Source organism: Rhipicephalus sanguineus, chromosome 8 (genome assembly GCF_013339695.2).
Source record: "Rhipicephalus sanguineus isolate Rsan-2018 chromosome 8, BIME_Rsan_1.4, whole genome shotgun sequence".
Classification (NCBI taxonomy): Eukaryota; Metazoa; Arthropoda; class Arachnida; order Ixodida; family Ixodidae; genus Rhipicephalus; species Rhipicephalus sanguineus.
This window is the reverse complement of record NC_051183.1, coordinates 154,932,534-154,955,709: the sequence shown is the minus strand read 5'-3', so window position 1 is coordinate 154,955,709 and position 23,176 is coordinate 154,932,534. Positions and strand designations below refer to the sequence as shown.

At 47.6% G+C, this 23,176-nt stretch overlaps 1 protein-coding gene across 1 annotated transcript; it reads left to right on the top strand.

The window, feature by feature from the left end:
* The first annotated feature begins 16,490 nt into the window (after window positions 1-16,490).
* LOC125759507 (uncharacterized protein K02A2.6-like) lies at window positions 16,491-19,533 on the top strand. Its single transcript, XM_049418368.1, has 2 exons — window positions 16,491-17,364; window positions 18,464-19,533. The coding sequence occupies exon 2, from the start codon at window positions 18,487-18,489 to the stop codon at window positions 19,531-19,533; it is 1,047 nt and encodes a 348-aa protein (XP_049274325.1). The 5' UTR covers window positions 16,491-17,364; window positions 18,464-18,486.
* The last annotated feature ends 3,643 nt before the right edge of the window (window positions 19,534-23,176 follow it).

Below are 23,176 nucleotides of genomic sequence, written 5' to 3'. Positions count from 1 at the left end.
GCTTCTATGCAAAGAATGTTCTCCATGTCTCATAAATTAACAGGGCACCTCGCAGGCCTGTCAAAAAAGTTTTCATTTGCAGGTCGATGCCCCTAAATACAAACAACATCAAGAATAAATTTGCAGTGGCATCATGGAATTGCAGCTGACTCATCCTTTGCATTTAAATTTCCCTTTCTAGGAATGAACAAGTAAAGGCTGTCATTGTATTCATCTGCAGTGAGCACTTGATCAAAGTAACAACGGTTTAACAGCTTAAATAGAGCCGTGAATGCTGATGCTGTAAATGAGTTTGCCACAGTGTCCACTTAGCCAACAAACACGTCCAAGGCTTCTTTCACAGTAGTCCACTTAGGTGCCTAATCTTAATGAAGAAAACTGCACTTAATTTTGGTTGAGAATTACCTGCTTTTATGTTCTGTATGCATAATACTTTCACTAAAACTTCGGCAGTTTGGATTTTGATCCAGGATGATATGTAATTTATGTAAATCTCAAACACTGTAATTGCACGACCGCTCAACCAATTGAAGGAAAGCATAAAATCCTTAAGAGAAAGCAGAAATTATGTTCTAATTAGCACAGAAGTAAAATTTCATGTTGAGGACTTAACTTTTTCATTATAAAAATCAAGAGCGTCATGATGCAAAATGATCTGGTGCAAATGCTGCCACGTCACTCTGCCATCTACGGATAGTGCAGATCGTTACAAAATATTACTTATCGATGTTGCTTGTTCAAAGCAGAATAGTACTATATGAGAACAGTGTCAGAGTGAGAGATAATCACTTCAGCGAATACCGCATTTGCATGCTGATCCTCCAGTGAGCAGGTTTTACGACTAATTATGTGCTTGATGACATTAAGATGGCACACATGGTGTACTTGTACACACTATTATTGATAAGTTATTCAAATGCTGCGGTTGCATCTAACAGGACACAGGTTCGACTCCTAGCCACGGTGTCTGCGTTTCGATGAGCGTGAAATGTAAGAACACCGGTGTACTCACACTTAAGTAGTACATGTTACAGAACCCCATGTGGTCAAAGTTAACCAAAGCCCCCCACTACAACGTGCCTCTTAATCGTGTTGAAAATGCAAATTTTGGGGTCACACCCGGGTATGCGTAAACGGGAGCGTATCATATCATGAGTTACGGTAACACTGCGAGATGACAACTGTCCAAACAATTGTTGGCAGCTACCAATCCACTGTGAAACATTAAAATAAATATGACAGCTGATGGAGCTGGTTACATGCAATTTCATTTTACTTGGTATGTTACTTACCCTCAAAAAATCTTTCTTGATCCATGTCATTAACGTATCAAGGTTCACGTTAAAAAGAGAGCAGTAGAAAGATGCTCTTGGCTGACGCTGTACGTGTGAGCAGTTGCAAACACATTGAGAAATCATGCATTTCCATAATGACAACGTGCTGTCACTTTCAGAGGCACACTAGGTGCCATCACCTTACCTGACAGGAAATGACACGCTCATCTAAACATTTGTGTGCGGGGAATGTGAATTATGATAACTTAATACACTATGCTTTCACAGAATCCACATGAACATAGTTATTGCTCTGTATGAGCTGATTTTATGCATCTTCAATGCACGATAACATAGACAGTGCTACTCATACTGTCAAACCTCATGAGCGTCATATCCGGGAATGCGTTTTAAGTGTGTTTGCAGCACTGCAAATTGCAGCGCAATTGTTCATTAGCTTTGTCATAACCGATAATTCGTTATATCATGGTTGTACTGTAACCGGTAATTACTGTCAGTGCCACTGTTGTACGAAAACTGCAGTGTTGTGTAGTTGAGTCTGCATTACATGCTGTTGTGCCTGCACCATTGCAATTCATGTGTCCACAGATTCATGTCTCATCATAGAATCACTGTATAATGAATGTGCAGATCTCACCATGTTATCACCAATATGACTCCATTCGTCATCCAGCATGAAAGAAGTCTGCAATGTGCTGGGCAAGAATGGGTCTAAGAGTCCCAACAGCTGTCATTACAGCCTTGAAGCTCAATACCCCTCTTTAAAAAAACGAACATTCCATTGTCATGCTGTACAACATCTTAAAGTCTGCCGTCTTAAAATCTAGTCACTCACTGTTTATATACTAGGTTGCATTACTGAATGTGATATTTATTTGATGCTGCTGTTTATATTTTTATATGTAACTTGGGCTGTTGTCACCAATGGCTTTTGTGTATTTAATGCTGGTCACCTATCATCTTTGACGTTTTTTTGTATTCTATTATTGTGTGTCCTAATGTTGTGTCCTTTATTAAGAACGCACAAAATTTAACGCTGTTTCATGTACACATTCTGGAAATAGAAGTGCACATTGTGCTTGTTCACATAGAAGCGTTTCTAATTTCCTCACTCTCTTGTTGGGACATTTCCACCACCAATACCACCACAAACACCTTTTGCCTGGTAATTTCTGTTTGCTGGGTTCGTCACAAATTATGCATCTGTGTTTCTTAATGAGAAAAGAGCAGCCTCATTTGTTGTAAAAGAACACTTTCGAGTTTGGTTGCTAGGTAGAACAAAACTCAGTTTGTATGTCTTGCTAATTCAGTGCACTTTGAAACAACAACTGTTTATTGGTGTTGTGTACCTTTTGGTGGCAATAAATGTGATACCATATACAATGTTTGGCTGTTTTCTCTTTCTCCATAAGTATTGAAGCCAGGGTGTCTACCGACCGGGAAAACCGGGAAAACCGGGAATTCTCAGGGATTTTGGGTAGTCTGGAAATTCTCAGGGAAAACTCAGGGAAACTGTGCTCCCATCAGGGAAAATCCACAGTAACTTTATTAAAAGGCAACGAAAGTCGCGGTAGCGCTGGCTCGATATTTTGTGAACGCATTTTTCAAATCGAACAGCTGGTGCGGCTGCGGGGAAGTGGCGCACCTCGATGCTGTCATCGCCTTCGGAGCGGTGAAGTGGGAGAGAATCCGGCTAATGCGTGGCATGCGGGAACCATGAACCACAACACATCGTATCGCGCAATGTTGTCAGGGTGTTCTGTGACTGCGCGGTGTAGTTCTGTATTTTCTCGCGTGTGCTGTGCGTTAGCGCCCGATATGGCGTTTTTGTTATCGCCGCGTGTCAAGTAACAAGCATGATTAGCTGTAGAAGCGGTAGCAGTAGCGAGCTTGAGTTATCTTGCAAGCGATCGCGATCGTTCAGGAAGCGGATGTCTTCGATAAGGCTCGTATCTGGCAAGCCATCCCGATCGGCAAGAAAAAAGACGACGCTTGTTGGCTGTTATCGGAGAGCTCACTCGCTCTGATCCCGAGCTTCAAAGATGCTATATTTAGGACTAGAGCACTGCACGGGCTCGGGCCTACCCGAAAACCCAGGCCCGGCCCGGCCCACGGCCCGTGGGCCGGGCCGGGCCGGGTAAAGTAGTTTTCACGGCGGGCTCGGGCCTGAAGCTCCGGGCTTAGGGCCGGCCCCGGGTTTGAGGTGGCGGGCTCGGGTCGGGCCAGGCTTGAACTTTGCTCCGTTCTTAAAGGGTCATTAAAGTGAAACACTGAATCGGTTGAGATCGATAAAGTGTACTCTGAGAAACCGAACGTCATTAATTCCACCATCAATGCGTTTATTATTAAAGGAGAAAATCAAGGTCAAAGATCCATTTTGAAATTTCGCGCTGAAATCTCCGCACTTGACGTCGCGAATTTCAAACTGTATTTGTCGTATTTTGGGGACATTGGCTCAACGAAATTTCTAGAAACTTGGTATGTTAAGTCTATGACCCCCTCAGAGGTCAATGTATTTAATTTTTACCCACTATAAACTACGTGGCCCAGTAGATGCCGTCAGAATGTATGACATCACGGTGTTTGCTGCGTGAATTTCAAGTTGGCGTCGTTACCTGCATTTTCCTGCGAGTTCTCTCTTACCGAGAGTCTTATCCCGGCGAGCTTGGTGCTTTTGGAATGGTAAAAGAGTAATTTACTGATAATAGAAAAATCATTTTTCTCTTTAATGTGCCTTGCTCCGCAAACGCTGTGCAAACATATATGTCCCACATTTTATCTCGAAAAAATGCTTTTCTTTATGTGGGGTAAGCTATTTGGAGAAGTTTTGTGAGGGATAAGTACTGAACTTCTTTTGCTTCTTGCATATGAACTGCTTGATTTATCTGAAACGGGCGAACCAAAAATATATAGACCAGGCGCCTACATGTAACATCTCGCTATTCCGGGCTTTATTTGTTTTCGTTATTATTTTATATCCCAAATGTTACTCTGTAATCGCAGTAATAAATGTATAATAAAATTATACCTATGAGATGTAGAGCACCAAGTCGGGCTAGTTGGTTAAGATTCCAGGGGCGTAGCCAGAAATTTTTTTCGGGGGGGGTTCAACCATACTTCATGTACGTTCGTGCGTGCGTTTGTATGTGTGCGTGCCTATATACGCAAGCAAAACTGAAAAATTTCGGGGGGGGGGGGGGGGGTTTGAACCCCCCCAACCCCCCCCTTGGCTACGCCCCTGTAAGATTCATTATGACGACTAAAACTGCGCTAAAAACACAAAGACAAAGACGAGGAAAACAGGACTCGCGCTATGAGATGTCATCGCAAGAGCGATCACAGAGCTCCAAAGCGGGGAAACGTTGAAAGTTAAAGCCCCCCTCTAAAACGAAAGGACTGCACGGAATCTTGATACATAGAATCCCTATAAAGGCACATTATTTTTCTGTGACTCTGTGACGGCTCCCAGTGGTCATGTGGCGCGAGATGGACATGCACAGCCTGCTCGTCTTGTTGCGCCATATCAGGGGCCTCAAACTCACCTCAGCTAACGGGCCGCATTCACGAAAATTTACTCCCGCAAGGCTAGGGCAATGACGAAGGTAGGAGCGCGGGAGGGGGGAACAGGTTTTAAAACTACCGTCATTTCACAGCAGACGTTTCCCATATCTCGTATACGAGATCATTTCTGAAGGGGATTTGGCGGCAGGATTCCAAAAACATATGGATATCAATTGTTGCAAACTAGTGCGGAACGGAGCAACTTGGAGCGCGCCAGACTCTATCGAAGAAGAGGAAACCGAGGGGCATCGAGGGCACGTGCACGTGGCCGGCGCAGCAGTTCGCCTTTAGTATTGCCATTAAACGGACGTCTCTCTTTCACGTCTGGGGAACCAGTCATTTCGTATCACCCATAATGACTAAAATCTCGACGCCGATTCTGAAATATAGCTTTTCTTTCACGGTGATGTATCAACACACTGACACCGCAGGGGGTGCCTCACGAAAAATATGCTTTCGATCTGTCGTGCCTGTGTATCTCAAGAACATACTTATAAAGAAAAAAAAAGGGATGAAGACAGTCATGTGCGGGCGGAGGGCCGCTAGCGAGGGGTCCGCGAGCCACGTATTTGAGGCCCTAAGCTACATGATGCTTCCGCAACATCGTTTGAATGTGCAGGAATATGTCCATTAAACAAGGCGTGGCGTGAAGTATATTCGCTTGACGAAATATCTGGCTTGAAAAAGGACACTGACAGATTCCGTGCCGGGTAATGTCTCCTTACCTCTAACCATATGCATCCAATGAGTAAGCTTCGAGAAGCTTAGTCGCGCCTTTATTACCAAACTCGAGCGAACCGCGCAAATATATTGAAATCGCTTCGTCCACCTCTTGCCACTCGTAACCGCGTCGTCCAATGGCCACCTTCTACCGGTACAACATCGCTTGGAAGGCATTTTGCATTATAATATGGAAAAAACGAGCACGGTGCAAACCGTGCATAACATACACTGCTGAAAACTGCACGGAGAAGCCCTCAGAGAGGAGTTTTATAGATGGCATTGAAGAGTGGCACGACGTTCGAGAACGAGAGAAATTAAGGGATGAGCTGGACAGCTATGGTCATTCTGAAGAGGTCCACAAAGACATCCTAGATTTGCTCCAGTGGTGGAAGTTAATAAGAAAGGCTGCCGACCAAGGCAGATGTGGTGTGCCCGTGCGGCCAACGCGAGCAGTGCAAGAAGCTTTAGCGCTGCAGGATATGTGATGCAACAGCACATGGCGTGCTTAAAGCAGGAATCTCTTCATACTTTGATTTTTCGCACAATAACATGTTAAGAGGTAAACTGTAAACTATGCCATAAGAAACTTATGGACTGCATATACTAGTAATGGTGTGGTATATGAAAATAATGCTATGACAAATACTTTTTTTCTCCTTTCGGCTGCTTATACGCATGCACGTGGGGCACGCGGTTCATACCTTTACCTAGATTAGTGTATTTACAACGGTCACAAATTTGGTTTTTTTCCCCTCTGTTTCTCTTGCTGTGGCAAGGTGCTACAATGGTGAAGACAGGTGAAGTGTGCACGATTGGCTTTCTGGTTAGAGCATGCTATAAATTTCAATAGGCTATAGAGTGCAACTCTGCCAAGCCAATCTAGAACACATGCTCTGGCGGTGCTCCGTGTTACGCGGCGGCGAAGTCATCACGCCTTCCAAATGGGAGGCTCTTACCAGCTCCGCGCTAGAACAGCTATATGGGCAGTCCAACGGGCCCGCGACGCAGCAGAGAGACTTGGTCTCTCTGTTCCGATGTCGGAGCGGCCCGCAACGTGCTAGAGCGCGTTCCGATGGACCATAATAAAGTTTATCCATCCATCAATCCATTATCTGTTGTTATTGCGCTGCCTATCGAAACTGAACTAGTGCTGCAAATCACTTTCGTTGCTACAATGTCTGCTACAAAACGCCCTTCATGATCCCCAGTGTATTTGTAGAAAAAATGGGTACAGTATACCACTGCCGAACAATCATTGAATCCAGTATGTCCGCTCAACTGTTTGCACCGTGAGCCCCTTTTTACAAGAAATTGCCGTATGTTAAAGTAGAATTGTTAGCGAAACATGCGCCAACAAAGCGTAGATATTTGCCACTTAAAACACCTTGCTGTCGATTCCATGTTCGGGCAACACCACCTAGATTACTGGGTCGGGCCTCAGTCGGGCCTGATCTGTGGTCGGGCCGGGCCGGGCCGGGTAGGCTAAATTTTTTCTCGGGTTCGGGCAGGGCCCGGGTCTCACTTTCAGTCACCGGGCCGGGTTCGGGTGGGTAAATTTAAACGAGTTCCGGGCCCGGGCCGGGCCCGGGCCGAGAATTACGGCCCGTGCAGTGCTCTATTTAGGACTCCGTGAAGAATAGATTTCCAGGCGAGAGCTAGCGTAACTAACGGGCCCATTCACAGCAAGTGAAAGCTTTTTTCTTTCTTTTTTCCTGATCAGGGCACTGGTGAAACAAGTTTTAGGCAGTCGGCCGATATTTTTGGGGGCTGCAGCTCGTAATTACAAGCCACACCACGTGCATGTTTGCTACAAAGCCGAATTACAAAACTTGTCAGAGCCAAGGCATAGCGGCGACCAAAATTCGCGACACCAGCACGGGTCCCATTTGCTCGATTCGGCGCGCGATGTCGGAAAACAGTAACGTTTCCACCATAATCGGAGGTGCCGTAATTCAGGCTGTTGCCGTGCTTTCATGCGATCTTAGCCCTCAGCTATATTGCTTTTCTTTTGCCATAGCAATTATATAGACACTCCGACGCGAATTTTTCGCCTTCGCCATGATCTTCCTTATCAAGTCCAAATCGCGATTACATCACCCCGTGCGTCGTATGCTCCATGCGCGAGTGAAAGCGCGCGAGCGCTGCCGACGAACAGGGCTTAAGCAGAGATTAAACGAGCCGACCGTCTCGTTCGCGCGATGGGCACATGGAGATAGGAGCCGGCGGGTTGGGGAAGTGGGGGGGGGGGGGGGGCTGCGTGAGTTCGACAGGAAGTGCGTACTTTGTACCAGCGAGCGTGGTCGCGTGCGCCGCGGTATGTTTAGTGGGGATCAGCAGATGGCTCATACCTTTGTAGGTGTTGTGCTCTAATTGCAAAACTACCGTTGAAGCCATAGCAGTGGCGGATCCAAAGGGGGGGGGGGCGTGACGGCGATCGCCCCCCCCCACCTTAAGCCAGCCCCCGCCCCCTCCCTTCAGTGCCTGTCGTCCACCTCCTTTGTCAGGCTGCCTGTTCAGTTTGCCCCCTTTTTCAGGTTGCTTCGCCTGCCACTGCCCAAAAGGGGTAAGGAGAATCTTGTACCTGCTCTCTACCTCTCTCATCGCTCTACCTTTTCCTGCTTCCCTATGCACATTTAGAACGAAGGCGTCTTAGGCACCGCCATAATCCCCTCTGGGCAGTTGTAAATATGCGTGACCCACCAAAATGCACTGCTGAGCGGGGGCTTCAGCCTTTGTACCCCCCCCCCCCCGATTAGGTACTTTAATCCGCCCCTGAGCCATAGATAGGGCACTTCTCTTAGTGCAGCGGCCTCGTTTCCTGAAGGAGCGAGCTGCTAGCTTATGTTCATATAAAATTCCTCTTTGTTGCTATCGGATTTACTATTTTTCTCTCGCGGTGAAACTGCGACTTTTTTTCTATCGTGGGATGGTTTTCGATGTTTTGCGTTCGTGGAGAGCAAATGGTTCGGCTGGGAAACATGGTAGCAAAACAGAACAAGTGCAATTCCACAGTGCATTAAACCTGCATTTGTTTCGTATTTACATGTGACACTCTGGCAAGGCATCAAAGGCTCAACACCTCAAGCTGCACCTCAGGCTCAACAAAATAGATTTTTTTTTCACACAAAAAATAAAAGTTTTTTCATGTTGCCATATTAGTCAAGCATTCTTGTGCCATTTTCAGTTTAAGATTAATCCTTCAGTAACTATGCCTTGCATGAAAGGTCGAATTTCAGTTTAACGAAGTTTCGATATAACGAAGTGAGTTGCCGCTTTTACGAACATCGCTATATTGAGGTTTAACTGTTCTATGTACTATTCAAATGGGATTAAGTCGTTTTTATTTTCTAACTTGCGTATTAGAGAGTGACATCACCGAGCGATATGGTCTCTACCCATCTTGACATAAAACAAAGTTCTACTTCACTCAGGGAATTCTAGCAAAAACACTCAGGGAAAACCTGTAAAACTCAGGGAATTTCGAAAAGTCAACTCGGTAGACACCCTGGAAGCCTCTTTTGAGTAAGTGAGGTATTCTTTCAATTTCTTTTGCCACACATATCTCTTGAAGTACACGTTGCTGGGCTAGTCGGTTCATGTTTAAGTACAAGGCACAAAAGTATGGCTGTTTTCGTACAAGGAAATAACGAAGGAAAGGGTACTTGAGAATAGTATCTCTTGTGTCCATCCTCAGTTCACACAAAGTTCAAATTCTTCAGCAAGCCCAGCTAAGCATCCTTTTGCATAATATTGGCCAAGTCATGACAAAGGCTAACCGGCTATCTTCCCATTTGTCTGTATGGCAGCTTCATCGTTGAAGTTTCCCATTGCCGTCAATGGGGAACTTTAAAAATTATTTTCTTGCTTAAGACAAAAATCTCAATGAACTACTATTTATTTTCTTTCAATTGAGGTATAAAGCCGATTTTTCTCTGCTTCTTGTATCTCTCTGTTTCTTGTATCTCTTTTTTGTATCTTCTCCTTTCTATTTCTTTCTCCCCTTTCTTTCTCTCTCTGTCTCTATATGTATCGCTTGCTCTTTCTTTCAATCCTTTCTCTTTCTTTGTTTCTCCCTTTCTGTCTTGCTTTCTGTTTTTTCTCTCTCTTTTTCGTGTCTCATTCTTTCTGTCTTTGTTCCCTTTATATCTCTCCATTTTTATCATCGTCTTTCCTTCTCTCTCTTCTCTACGTGTTCGTCTTCGTCGGACACTCGCACCTGCTGTACACGAGTGGTGCTTGACCAATTGCTGTGGCGCATACCCACCTGAGGAGCTTTGACGACAGATCACGTTACTGATAGCTTAAATAGCTTCGCCGTTAAAAACATTCGAAGAGAAACACGTCCGTTGACCTTGCCCTGCAAGTTCCTGATGCGGACAGTGGTCTACAGCAGAAATGCGAATAAAGCGTTGCTGTAAATCGAGATCTCTCCACATATATCTTGCGGCACCACGAAATTGAACTCTTGGCAGTGGCGTGACCAGCATGGATTGGGAAGCACCTCCACCAGATTTCACGGGGCAGTGGCGTGGCCAGGGGGTGGCCACGCCACTGCCCCGTGAGATCTGGTGGAGGTGCTTCCCGGTCTATGTACCGAGCGCCCCCCTCCAGCCGTGAGCCAAGCCCATGTCGCGAAGAAGACACCGTCAGCGACAGTCGAGCCAGCCGCAGACTGAAAGAACTACCCCCACATTACGGACTCCTGCCGGACAAGCCAGAAGCCACGGCGGCAAAGACAACAGGCACCATATGACAGGGACAATGACGGCCGCAGCGTCCCCTGCCGGCCGCAATAGTGATGCAGCCGACATTCCGTGGTTCGCCATTTGAAAATACCGAAACCTGGCTGGAGAGGTTCGAAAGGGTCGCAACATTTAACAGCTGGAACGACGTCAAGCTGCGCCACGTGTACTTTCACCTGGAAGAAGGAGCAAGGACATGGCTCGAGAACCGGGAGTCCACACTTCAAACCTGGGACCTCTTTTGCAGTGCTTTCTTGGAGACGTTCACGAGCGTCGTCCAAAAGGAAAGGACCGCAACCTTGCTGGAGACACGGGTGCACCTCCCGAACGAAAACGTGACCATCTTCGCGGAAGAAATGACCCGGCTGTTCCGCCACGCTGACCCCAACATGCCTAAAGAGAAGAAGGTTCGATTCCTAATGCGAGGAGTAAAGGGACGAACAGCTCTTCGCTGGACTTATGAGGAATCCACCGAATACCGTCCAAGAATTTGTCTCCGAAGCAGCAACCACCGAGAATACGCTCGAAATGCGAACCCGCCGGTACAATCGCCGATCGATTGAAGACAGCCCAGCTGTTCATGCCCTCGGCTCCGACGACCTGCGCGAAACGATCCGAGCGATCGTGCGAGAGGAACTGCGCAAGCTGTTACCCTCACCACAGCCTCAAGTGGACTCAATCTGTCGTTCGATCAGAAATCCAGCAGTCGCTCGGCAACCTTGAACCGCCACTGCCGCGCAGCCGCAAGCCATGAGCTACGCTGCTGCGGCAAGACGTAAAGCCCCTCCATGCGTTTTATACCCCGGTCACACTGGCAAATTTAGTGTCATTTTGAGCGAGTGCACTTACGCTCACAGTGTGTCACTTTGGCAGCGCGCTGCTACACGAGAAAGAGGGTGTGTTCCAATACTCACCGTAGACGGCTAAATAGACAGCTAAGTGGACAGCGGCCATCTTAAGTCCCATTCCAATTCTCACGTAGCCGGCAAAATAGACAGCTTCGAGAAAGACAAAAACGATGCAGGCTACTTTGCTGTCCAAACAAGATGGCGGCTCAGCGCAATGCTCGCGTCGCTCGGATCTCGCTGGTATGGTCGTCTGTACACCAGTAGGCGCTTTTCCAGGCGCTCAATGTAAGCTACGTTAATTTTTTCATAGGTTTGAACACGAAAGAGGCTAAAGAAAGAACATTTACGTTTGTTTTTCTTAGCTTTCTCTTCTCGACGCTAGGTGGCATCGCGTCGCGTAGACGTTTTATTTAGAGCAAAAATCCATTGTGCAGAAATTAGTCGAGGCAAAAATTAAAGGTGAAAGTGATCGCTGGATGACAGAGATTCGCGAAAAGAAGAAGGCCGCGCCTAGGATATTTTGGAGCCACCTAAAAGCGCTGGGTAGGAAGTCTGTCACAATGCAACAACATATGGTAGATGAAGGAGGAAATAAATTGGAAGGATATGAAGCGCTAGGTTACATCCGAAAGATAACAGCCGATTCGTTTAAAAAGGTCCCCCAGGGGATTCCCCCGGTGAGTAAAAGTACGCAAAGGAGTGCAACCGACGAAGATGTAGTACTAGAGAATTTCAATTGGAAGAAGGCCGAAGGAAAAATTCCTAAGCGCACTACTCCGGGCTTAGATGGGGTTCCCGTCAGCCTCATTAACGAACTCGGACATAACACTAAAGAAGCACTGCTGAAAGCCGTAGAAAAGTGCTTACAGGAGAGGGAAATACCAGACAGTTGGAGAAAAAGTAGAATGAACTTAATCTATAAAGGCAAGGGAGAAAAGGATAACATTCGCTCGTATAGACCGCTAACAATTACATCGGTGCTATACAGGTTGGCGATGCAGGCAGTAAAATTAAAAATAGAAGCGTGGGTAGAACAAAATGATATTTTGGGAGAACTTCAGAATGGATTTCGAATCGACAGGCGGTTAGACGATAATCTGTTTGTTCTTACCCAGTGTATAGAAATATCTAAAATAGAAAACAGGCCCTTATACGTAGCTTATCTAGATATCACCGGGGCGTATGACAACGTTAATCAGGAAATTTTGTGGGATATATTGAAGGAAGTGGGCATAGGTGACGACTGTGTACAGCTTTTGAGGGAAATATACCGAGGAAATACAGTTTGTATAGAATGGGAAGGAATAAGTAGCAAGGACAGCGTTGAAATTAGCAAGGGGCTGAGACAGGGATGCCCTTTGTCCCCGCTGTTATTCATGCTGTACATGGCGAGGATGGAAAAAGCGCTAGAAGGTAGCAACATTGGATTTAATTTGTCACACAAACAGGTCGGAGCGATGGTTGAGCAGAAGCTTCCAGGTCTATTTTATGCTGATGATATTGTCTTATTTGCGGACAGTCAAGATGATATACAGCGACTGGCAGATATATGCGGAAGGGAGTGTGAGGCTCTAGGACTAGGATTTAGTGCAACAAAATGTGGATTGATGGTATTCAATGATCACGGAGACCATACGGTATTAATACAGGGCCAAAAAATACCGAGGGTAAGCGAGTACAAGTACCTCGGAGTATGGGTAAATGAGGGGGATAGATATATGGAGGTACAAGAGAAAGCATCGGTAGCAAAGGGAAAGAGGAATGCTGCAATTATGAAGCACAGAGCTTTATGGGGATACAATAGGTACGAGGTGCTTCGAGGGCTGTGGAAGGGTGTGATGGTTCCGGGGCTTACATTTGGGAACTCAGTGGTGTGCATGAAGTCAGAGGTGCAATCAGGAATGGATGTAAATCAAAGGACGGTGGGCCGCCTCGCGTTGGGCGCTCACGGGAAGACGACAAATGAGGCGGTAAAGGGTGATATGGGATGGACAGGCTTTGAAGTGAGGGAAGCGCAGAGCAAAATGAGATTCGAAGAGAGGCTGAGGAAAATGAAGGAGAGTAGATGGGCAGAGAAGGTTTTCAGGTATTTGTATAGAAAAAGCGTTGACACGCAGTGGAGAAAAAGAACTAGGAGGCTCACCAGTAAATATACGGCTGGCAGTGCGGGCGATATGGCAACGAGGAGCATTAAGCGGAAGGTCAGAGAGGCGGAGAGGACTTATTGGATGACAGCGATGGAAAAGAAGCCGGCTCTGAGTAACTACCGAAAAGGAAAAAACGAAATAAGGAGGGAAAGGTTTTACGATAATTCAAGGGGAAGCGCTTTACTGTTTGAAGCAAGGTCGGGCTGCCTTAGAACGCGTAGTTATAAAGCGAGATTTAGTAACGAAGAAGAACAATGTACATGCTGCGGGGGAACTAAGGAAACGATGGAACATGTACTGATTGAATGTGGCGATATTCACCCAGGTATACGTGTGGGCACGAGTCTACATGAAGCCTTGGGTTTTAGGGACAACAATGGAAAGCTGAACACGTCCGCGATAGAAATAAGTAAGAGACGGTTAGAGTATTGGTGGCAGAAAAGTAGAGATAAAGAACAAAAATAAATAATGGGGGAAAAATAAGGTCATTCTGCCTTAAGAGGCAGAGAGATGGACCGTGAATTTATATTTTTTGGTATAATAACATAGATTTAATCAATGTAGATAAGGTATTAGGCCAACATGAAACAAGGAAGTTTTTTTTCTTTTTTTTTTCTTTTTTTTTTTTCTTCGAGCCTGGTGGCAGACATGTCACCGCCCCGTTTTAAAGGGGACGCTCATAGCATCCATCCATCCATCGTGGGCTTTCTCGGCGGCGGAAGCCGCGTCAAAGCGGCGAGCGTCTGCAACGCGCGTGATATTTTGACCGCTGTTAGCTACATTTGCAGAAATTTGGGCAATATTTGATACTGTGTCACTGCAACATAATACTGCAGCGACTCATCACACAGAGAACGCGTTTGTTAGTTTGTATGTTGTGAAACGGGAATTTTGTATATATCCTTTCAGCTGGTTTGTCACCGCATTGGTCCACACTTCCGCGGCTGTTTGAGGAAGGCATCCTGCACGCACTTCATCGTGAGAAAAGGCGCTTAACTTACTTTCGTGTGGAATGACGAACGTAAACTTGCTGCAGGAGAGAATAAACTGGAGATAACCAGGAGAGCGTAGCACATATGCACGTAGTAACTATAACTCATGCATGCTAACGCGTTTGCACCCTTCATATCCTATCTTTTATTTCGTGCATTCGATTTGTTTTACAAGGCTGCCTCCGGCGCTCTGCTGTTTCAAGCCATTTCATGCGAAGCCGAATGTGTCAGTCGGCGTGGCCGCTGTACCAAAAGTAAAAAATTACTCGCCTAACTCGTGTCTCGTTCACTTGGTATACACGAAAATTGGCACGGAGGGGCACGAGTGTATGTATGCCGAACACGACCGATAGGTCATGGCATCACTAACTTGACATGCTTGCCATTTGCGTAACGACTAACAATAATAATATGGTGTGTGGCGCGCAAACCCGCTTTCTGTAGCCAGAAATAATTCTGACGATTTGTTTCCGTCAGGTTATGAAAAAAACGTGGTAGTCGCCAATATCGATGTCAACATGTTAGACTTACCCATACATTTTAAAGAACTGACCGCATAGGTAAAATGTGTTCGAAAAAATTACATGAAAAAAAAAAACATGGTCCCTTATGCATTCGCCTGAGATGACTCGAAAACGAAAGCCATCTTTTTCGACAGTCGATGCATTGATCCTCCGTCGCCCCTCTCCGAAAGCTTTCTGCACATAACGTGGTTTCGGACTACCGACAGGATCGAAGGCATTTCAAGCTTTCTGCGCCTCACCTGCTTTTACATTGCCTCCGTTCTTGGCCCCCGATCACGGAGGCAATGAAAAGCGAACATGTCATGCGATGGCGTCATCATATGACGTCATAGTGACGTCACAAGTTCTGTCGACGTCATCACGTGATGATTTTGTGCATCACTCGTGTTGGCTACGCGGGACGCCGACGGTCAATTTTCGTGTTTGATGAGGCATCTAAGGCTTTAGCCTTAAAAAAGAGGCTAACCAAAGAAAATGAAACGATAACAGTGCAACATCGTGTATGCCTCACTTCATGTTACTAGCGATCGCCCGAAAACAAACGTGATTCTCAGTTCAGAGAAGCTGATTGCACGCGTCTGCGGGACAAAAGAGGCTTGCTTTATCCGTCTGGTCATCTCTTTATATTTATTCAAGAGATGAGCAGACTCGCTATTTAAGTACTCCGGAGCTTCAGCATGAAATTGTGGTGGACGCTATATTGAGGTCATCAGGAAAAAGCGGGAAATCGTGGTCGGGTGCCCTGTTGGCGCGCATTCAAATGCCGCGGAAACAATCGTATATTATGTAACCCCTCGTCCACATCTCTTTGTAAAGTCTCTGAACCGGGCGAACGCTAACCTCCGAGAACCGTGAAAACATCTGAAGCTAAGAATGAGTTGTTTGTTTCCATTTCGTATGGTGAAGGCTTGAAGCAATATATATATATATATGTATCGTATTTTGGGCGCCGAGCACTACACGCGTGCCACGATAGCGTTTCGTATCTGTTGAACGTTCTACTCGAAGAGCTTATCTGTTAACGGCGTAATCACACGCCCCCTTCTAAATCCTATATATGTACTGGTGTGCAATAAAGCCGCCCTGTTTTCCCCCATCGCCCGGTGCAGCATGTTTGTTTTACTGGACACAACGATACATGGTGTCAGAAGTGGTTGATCTGCGACGGCCAGCGCTGCGAGGAATACGCAATGGATTCGTTGAGGCTACCTGGTCCGTTAAACACGACGGGAGAAGCAAGCAAGAATTGGCAGACATTTAAGCAGAGATTCGAGCTTTTCCTGGCGGCATCGGAACCAACTGACAAGCAGCGATCAGTGTCGTCGAAGACAGCGCTCCTTCTCAGTGTCGCAGGGGAAGACGCCATCGAGATATTCAACACACTGAACTTCACGGAAGGCGAAGACAAGGCCGACTACGCGACGGTCATCAAGAAATTCGACGAATATTTCACGTTGCAGACCAACGAAGTACATGAACGCTACGTATTTCGGAAGAGAGTGCAAAGCCAAGGTGAGCCATTCGAACACTTTTTGCGGGATCTGAAGAAGCAGGCACGAGCATGCAATTTCGGCGCGCTTCTAGATTCTATGGTCCGAGACCAGATTGTGTACGGAACCAACGACGACAGGGTCAGAGAAAAGCTGCTCAGGGGACTGCGAATTGACACTGCAGAAGGCTGAGCACGTCTGCAAGGCAGCCGAAACATCAGCGCTTCGCCAAGAAACCTGGGAACAAGGTCAAAAGCAAGTGGACGCCGTTCGTAACGCAGGCCCGAACCCCAAAACGGCGCAAGTGAAGATGTACAAGTGCTCCAAATGCGGCCGCACACATCAGCCTGGAAACTGTCCTGCGTTCGGACGAACTTGCAGAAAATGCCAAAAGAGGAACCATTTTGCAATTTGCTGCAGATCCTCCGCGCTGGTTGGCGAAATTCAAGATCACGAAGATGACTTCAGCGTTTTAGAGGTATCGGCAAGAGGAGTAATAAGCCAACGTGATTGGACGGTTCGAATGACCGTAAACAACGTTTCGGTCGAACTTAAAGTAGATACAGGGTCTCAGGCCAACTTGCTGCCCGTTGGTATATACAATAAGATGCACCCAAGCCCTGAAATGAAGCAGAGTAGCGTGGTGCTACATTCGTACGGTGGAGACACGATCAAGCATCTTGGAGTCGTCTGTACGGAAGTGACGCTGGGTGACCGAGCTATTCCTCTCGATTTTTTTGTAGTACGCAAAGGTCGCCAAGCAATCCTGGGCCTACAAGCAACCGAACGCCTTGGATTGCTCTCACGCGTTCACAGCGTATCAAAGGACGGCTGTGAAGAAATTGTGAAAGACTTTCGTCATCTTTTCACTGGAACTGGCTGCGTGAAAAAAGTATATCACATGGTGCTTCAAGACAACACTGTGCCAGTCATTCAACCAGTGCGACGTGTACCGTTGGCCCTGACGGAACCACTACGGGACGAACTCGACAGGATGGAGCACGCCGGAATCATCACGAGGGTCACCGAGCCTACCGACTGGGTGAGTCCTCTTGTGATCGTTCGCAAAAAGAACGGAAAGATTCGTCTCTGTATCGACCCTAGGAAAATAAATGAGTGCATAAAGAGGGAGCACTACATGATGCCGCGACGAGAGGATATAGAAGCCGAGCTAGCTGGTGCAACTGTGTTCTCCCGCTTAGACACTAACTCTGGATTTCACCAAATCCCCTTGGATGACTCTACATCGCGGATTTGCACGTTCTCTACCCCATTTGGTCGTTACCGCTTTTTACGATTACCCTTCGGCATATCATCCGCCTCAGAAGTGTTCCAAAAAACGCTGAATGAAATTTTCGAAGGCCTTCCCGGCGTAAAAATATACGTGGACGATATTCTGGTATGGGGCTCGTCGGTAGAAGAGCACAATGAACGCCTCAAATCTGTGTTGCTTGCTGCACAGCTCGCCGGATTGACCTTCAATCCTGAGAAGTGCAGTATCGGCGTCCCGGAAATCGAGTTTCTTGGAGACGTAATCGATAAAGCAGGCATCAGGCCAAGCCCGACGCTGATTAATTGCATGCTGCATATGCCGACCCCAGAAGACAAGCTCGCGGTGCAAAGGATGTTAGGTGTCGTCAATTATTTCAGCAAGTTTCTCCCTTCACTAGCTCAAAGAACTGCTCTTTTGAGAAGCTTGATCAGACAAGATACCGTCTTCGAATGGACCGACAACCACGCGAAAGAGTGGAAAGAACTCTGCGACTACCTTAGCACACAGCCCGTGTTGGCGGTATTCGATCCGGCTAAAGCAACAAAAGTGTCGTGTGATGCGTCCCGAGACGGAATCGGTGCCGCTTTGTTGCAGTGTCACAATGACACATGGAAGCCCGTGGCGTACGCGTCACGAGCGCTTACCGAAACACAACAGCGTTATTCTCAAATAGAAAAAGAGGCTATGGCAGTAGTGTTTGGCTGTGAAAGGTTTAATCACTTCGTCTACGGTCGCCAGTTTATTGCTGAAACAGACCACCGCCCTTTGATCGCAATCTCCCAGAAGGCGATTGGTGACATGCCTCCGAGGTTGCAAAGATTCTTTCTGAGATTGCTGCGTTATGACGTTCAATTGAAATTTGTTCCAGGTAAGCAGCTCCTCCTGGCTGACATGTTGTCACGTGCCACAACGAAGACAACGGCCTGCGACCTCGACAGCAACGATGTAGAAGTACATGCCGTGAGTACAGTCTCTTCACTTGTTAGTGAGGGCACATGGAGGCGGCTAGCCACGGAAACGGCGCGAGATGAACAACTAAGGAACGTGCTGCGGGACCTAGAAGCTGGAAAGTGCTTGGAGGGGCCGTGGAAACGATTCGAGGGAGAGTTATCAAACGTGAAAGGGGTCCTGCTCAAAGACTGCAAAGTGGTTATTCCGGCTAGCATGAAAGGCGAGACACTGGAAAGAATTCACCAAGGGCACTTGGGAATCAACAAGAGCAAAGCCAGGGCAAGACAACTAGTTTTTTGGCCGGGAATGAACTCTGACATAGAATCATTCGTCCAGACATGTTCTATCTGCAAAAAGTACGCATATAGCCAGCCTCGAGAGCCTTTACTGATGCGCCCCGTGCCGGACCAACCGTGGTACCGCGTCGGCATTGACATTTTTGAATACGGCGGGAGGTCGTACCTGTGCGTTTACGACGCCCTGACAAACTTCCCCGAAGTTGAACTCCTCAAAGATATGACGGCCAAAACAATCATTGACGTAACAAGCGCCATTTTTGCTAGGCACGGCATTCCGATGGAAGTTTGCTCTGACAATGGCCCTCAATTTTCATGTCATGAATTTGCGTTATTCTCGCAACTGTATGATTTCAAGCATGTAACGTCTAGTCCAGGATACCCACGCTCTAATGGGTTGGCGGAAAAAGGTGTTCAGATAGCTAAGCGCATCCTCAAAAAAACAAGTGAAGCGAAACAAGATTTCTGGTTGGGACTGCTTGCTTTCAGGACCACCCCGCTCGAGTGCGGCGCATCGCCCGCTGAGCTGCTGATGGGGCGACGGCTCCGCACAACTATTCCTGACGTTCAAGGCAACACCAGGCACGAGGTGCTCCGGCGTCCTCAGACAGACCACTCTAGGAGACCATTGGCGCACCTGAGCCCCGGAGATACGGTCCGGATAAAGAAAGGAACATGCGACGAAAGCTAAAGTGCTCAAGTCTGCTGGTCACCCCAGGTCGTATACAGTCGTCACAGAAAACGGCACGGTGCTCAGGCGCAACCGGCAGCACCCACTACTCACGCGGGAGCCCTTCCGACACAACAACCAGGAATACGACGACGACGACTTCGAGGTAAAGTCTAGCCAAAGCAACGCGCTCGCACATCGACGTGCAGAATGCATAGCTCCGTCTACGGCCGCACAGCCCATTGCCTCAACAAGTGTCTCGTCCACACAAATCCCAAGAAGGTCGCTCAGACAACGTCGAGCGCCTCACCGCCTGGCCTACGACCAGAACTTCGTGCAAGTGCCTTGAACTAGCGTGCCTCGCAGCTTTCATTGATGTTCTTTTCCCTTTCCTTGTTTTGTTTTCAAACAGAGGAAGATGTATCGTATTTTGGGCGCCGAGCACTACACGCGTGCCACGATAGCGTTTCGTATCTGTTGAACGTTCTACTCGAAGAGCTTATCTGTTAACGGCCTAATCACACGCCCCCTTCTAAATCCTATATATGTACTGGTGTGCAATAAAGCCGCCCTGTTTTCCCCCATCGCCCGGTGCAGCATGTTTGTTTTACTGGACACAACGATACAATATATATATATATATATATATATATATATATATATATATATATATATATATATATTACGTGCACTTCTATTTGTCAATTTCTTACCGTATTTTCGGCTCAGGCAGCTTGTGCAGCAAGAATAGGGGCATTTGTAACTTTGTTTCATGATATCTGGATATTTGTAAAGCATTTTCTATATTACGCCTTTTATGCAAAAACTTGTGGAATAAGGTTAGTTTACCTGGTATTGCTTTTCTTTCAAATCTTTGCGCACGGTGAGCCTTAATTGTTGTACGGTACCTCAGAAGCAAAAATAAGCGAATAGCATTGCGGTCGTATGGCCGTCTCTACTCTTTTTTTTTTCCTTGCGTCTTCCCGGTGTGCTCCGTCCATAATAAAGAGCTAGTGGAGGCTAATGAATTGTCGATTAAAGCGGTGTGCATATAGCTAGCAAACCAGTGGCGACCGTGAGTAAAAAGCTCGTAGTGTGAAGCGGTCACTGCGCGCAAGTATTTCGGCTGACTGCGCGTGCAATTTACTTTTTTTATTACTCTTAATTCGTGCATGCGTGATGATGTTGCCCGATTACTCGTGCGAATAGGGTTTTTTTTTTTTCGTTCTTTGCTTCTGCGTGTCCGTTTTGCGCGTTTTTACACACGCACCAAAGTTCTCGAACTTTGTGACCGGAACTAGACCACGCTAATGCCGCTTGACACATGATTTTTTGCATTGTGTTGTTGCCCCAGCACTAACACAACGCTTAAAGATGGATAATCTCCATTCCGCACCGCATTATAAAAGTTAAGTAGACTTCAAGTGCCCTGTGTGGAACCGCGGCGCAAAAAACTACAGCGCGTAGCAGACGCCCCTGGCTTTCCGCGCGCTTCCCGAGCGCGAAAAGCCCACGGGTCCTAGCGTTACTGTATATGCTACCTTTAGGTAGCAGAGTTGCGCATCTGTCTTCCAACGCCGCTAGCAACCATGCATTGCGGAGAAGCTGCCGCTTGGGCCAATTTTTTTTATTTCTCGACGCCGCCGCTGCAGCGAACTGAATTAACACTAGCCATCGACAGCCAATGTTTATCGCCGGTCTTCGACACGCCAGACAGGTTAATCGGCGACACGGTAGGCATGTCGCCTGCAAAAACGAAGTGCGACTTCACCGCATAGCTGTGGTTGCTAGCCGGACCTATGCGCAACTCTGCTACCTAAAGGTAGCATATACAGTGACTCTAACGGGTCCGGCGCAGCAGCGGCGCGGCGCGGGAGTTCACGGCAAAAGGCCCACGCGGGAGCCGGCGCTTTGGACACTCCCCCTATTCTAGGTCACTCTAGCGAAGTGAGTTTGGCGAACGCACTTGCCGGCAAGTGTACTTTGCAGCGAGTGTCCCTAAGCGTTCCTGTGTGACAGCGTGCAAATGACACTAGCGGCGAAGTGCACTCCCTCAAAGTGCACTTAAGTTGCCCTGTGTGACAGGGGTGATGGAGGGGCATTGAGCCCGACGCAACCCCCCCCCCCCTCCACCTCGCCCACGTCAAGACGCCGTGCCGCCGCAGCAGTTCCGGCGCCAGGCACCACCGCCGCCACCACCAACGTCATACCGCCCGCCAGCTGGCCAGCGATACATGCCGAGGAAGACCGACGTTTGGCGCGCCGCCGACCACCGCCCACTTTGCTACCATTGCGAGAAGCTGACCACACCTATCGCCGCTGCCAGTACCGACAGATGGAACTGCATGGGTTCGCCATTGACGCGCCGCGTCCACAGCGGGGTGAACGACCACGCGACATCGCCGACGCGCTCTGACACTCAGGAGCGCAGTGGACACTCTGACAACCTTCCCGCGGTTCGCCGTCGCCAGGCCGCTACGTTAAAACCCCTTGATCTAGAAAGTAGCGACACCCTCCTGAACCCTCCATTGGCTCACCGCAGCCGCATTAGAATCACTGCGCGTGCTTGTTTAATCGGCCCCTTGAAATTAAATGAGAACCTGTCTCCTAAGCAATAGTCATGACGAAAGTGTGCTTCCGATAGAACAAATTAAGTGACAAATATATTTTTTAAGACGCTTCGATAAATACAAATGAGCGCTTCGAAAAAAATTAGTATACCAACTGGCGGCTGAGCGGTTTACTTCTCCGTCGCCGCCTCGGCTGTGCGTAACGCGGAGGTGTATATATATATAATGTAACCAGCATAAAGTATAGGCGACAATTTTTTTCATAATTGTGGTCTTGATGAGCTCAAAGGAGGCAGCCAAGAATTGGAATGTGGTGGTTTACTTAAATTGAATTGGGCCAAATGAGTGGGCCCGAAGCCGTTTTGTGTCAATGCCGCTGTGAGACACGCACGCACGCACACGACACAGGCACGCAGGCACACACACGCTCATACACACGTGATAAAGACGCACATACATACAAACACGCACATACGCGATACAGACACACACGCACATAGATACAATCATACGCACGCGATACAGACACACGTGCGTGCACCTGTTAACAGACACGCACGCATTTACATACACATGCGCATACGCACGCGATATAGACACGCACGCACATACGTATACACGCGCATACAGAAGCGATACAGACGCCCACATAAATACACACGCGATAGGGAGACGCAGTCACATGCACACGCGATACAGACCCGCTCATACACAGCGATGCAGGCACGCACGCGCATGCACAAGTGATACAGACACGCACGCACATGCATGCACACGCGCATGCACATGCGATGCATGCACACGCACATACATACACACGCGATACAGGCACGCACGCACATACACGCGCGCGCAAACACAAACGCGCACAGGCGCACACATACACACACATACGTGCGTACACGCACAAACACGCGCGAAGACACCTACACAAGCGCACGCACATGCACTCACACGTTAACACGTGCGCACACGCACATACAGACGCAGGCGCACATATGCACACATACAAACACGCATACACCTGCACACACCCGTACACACACGCCTGGAGGGTTGACGCCTGGAATGTTCATGGCGTGCGTGAGCAACTG

Excerpts from the sequence above, each read along its gene's own strand:
- LOC125759507 (XM_049418368.1), top strand. The coding sequence starts at position 18,487 with ATGTTGTCACGTGCCACAACGAAGACAACGGCCTGCGACCTCGACAGC.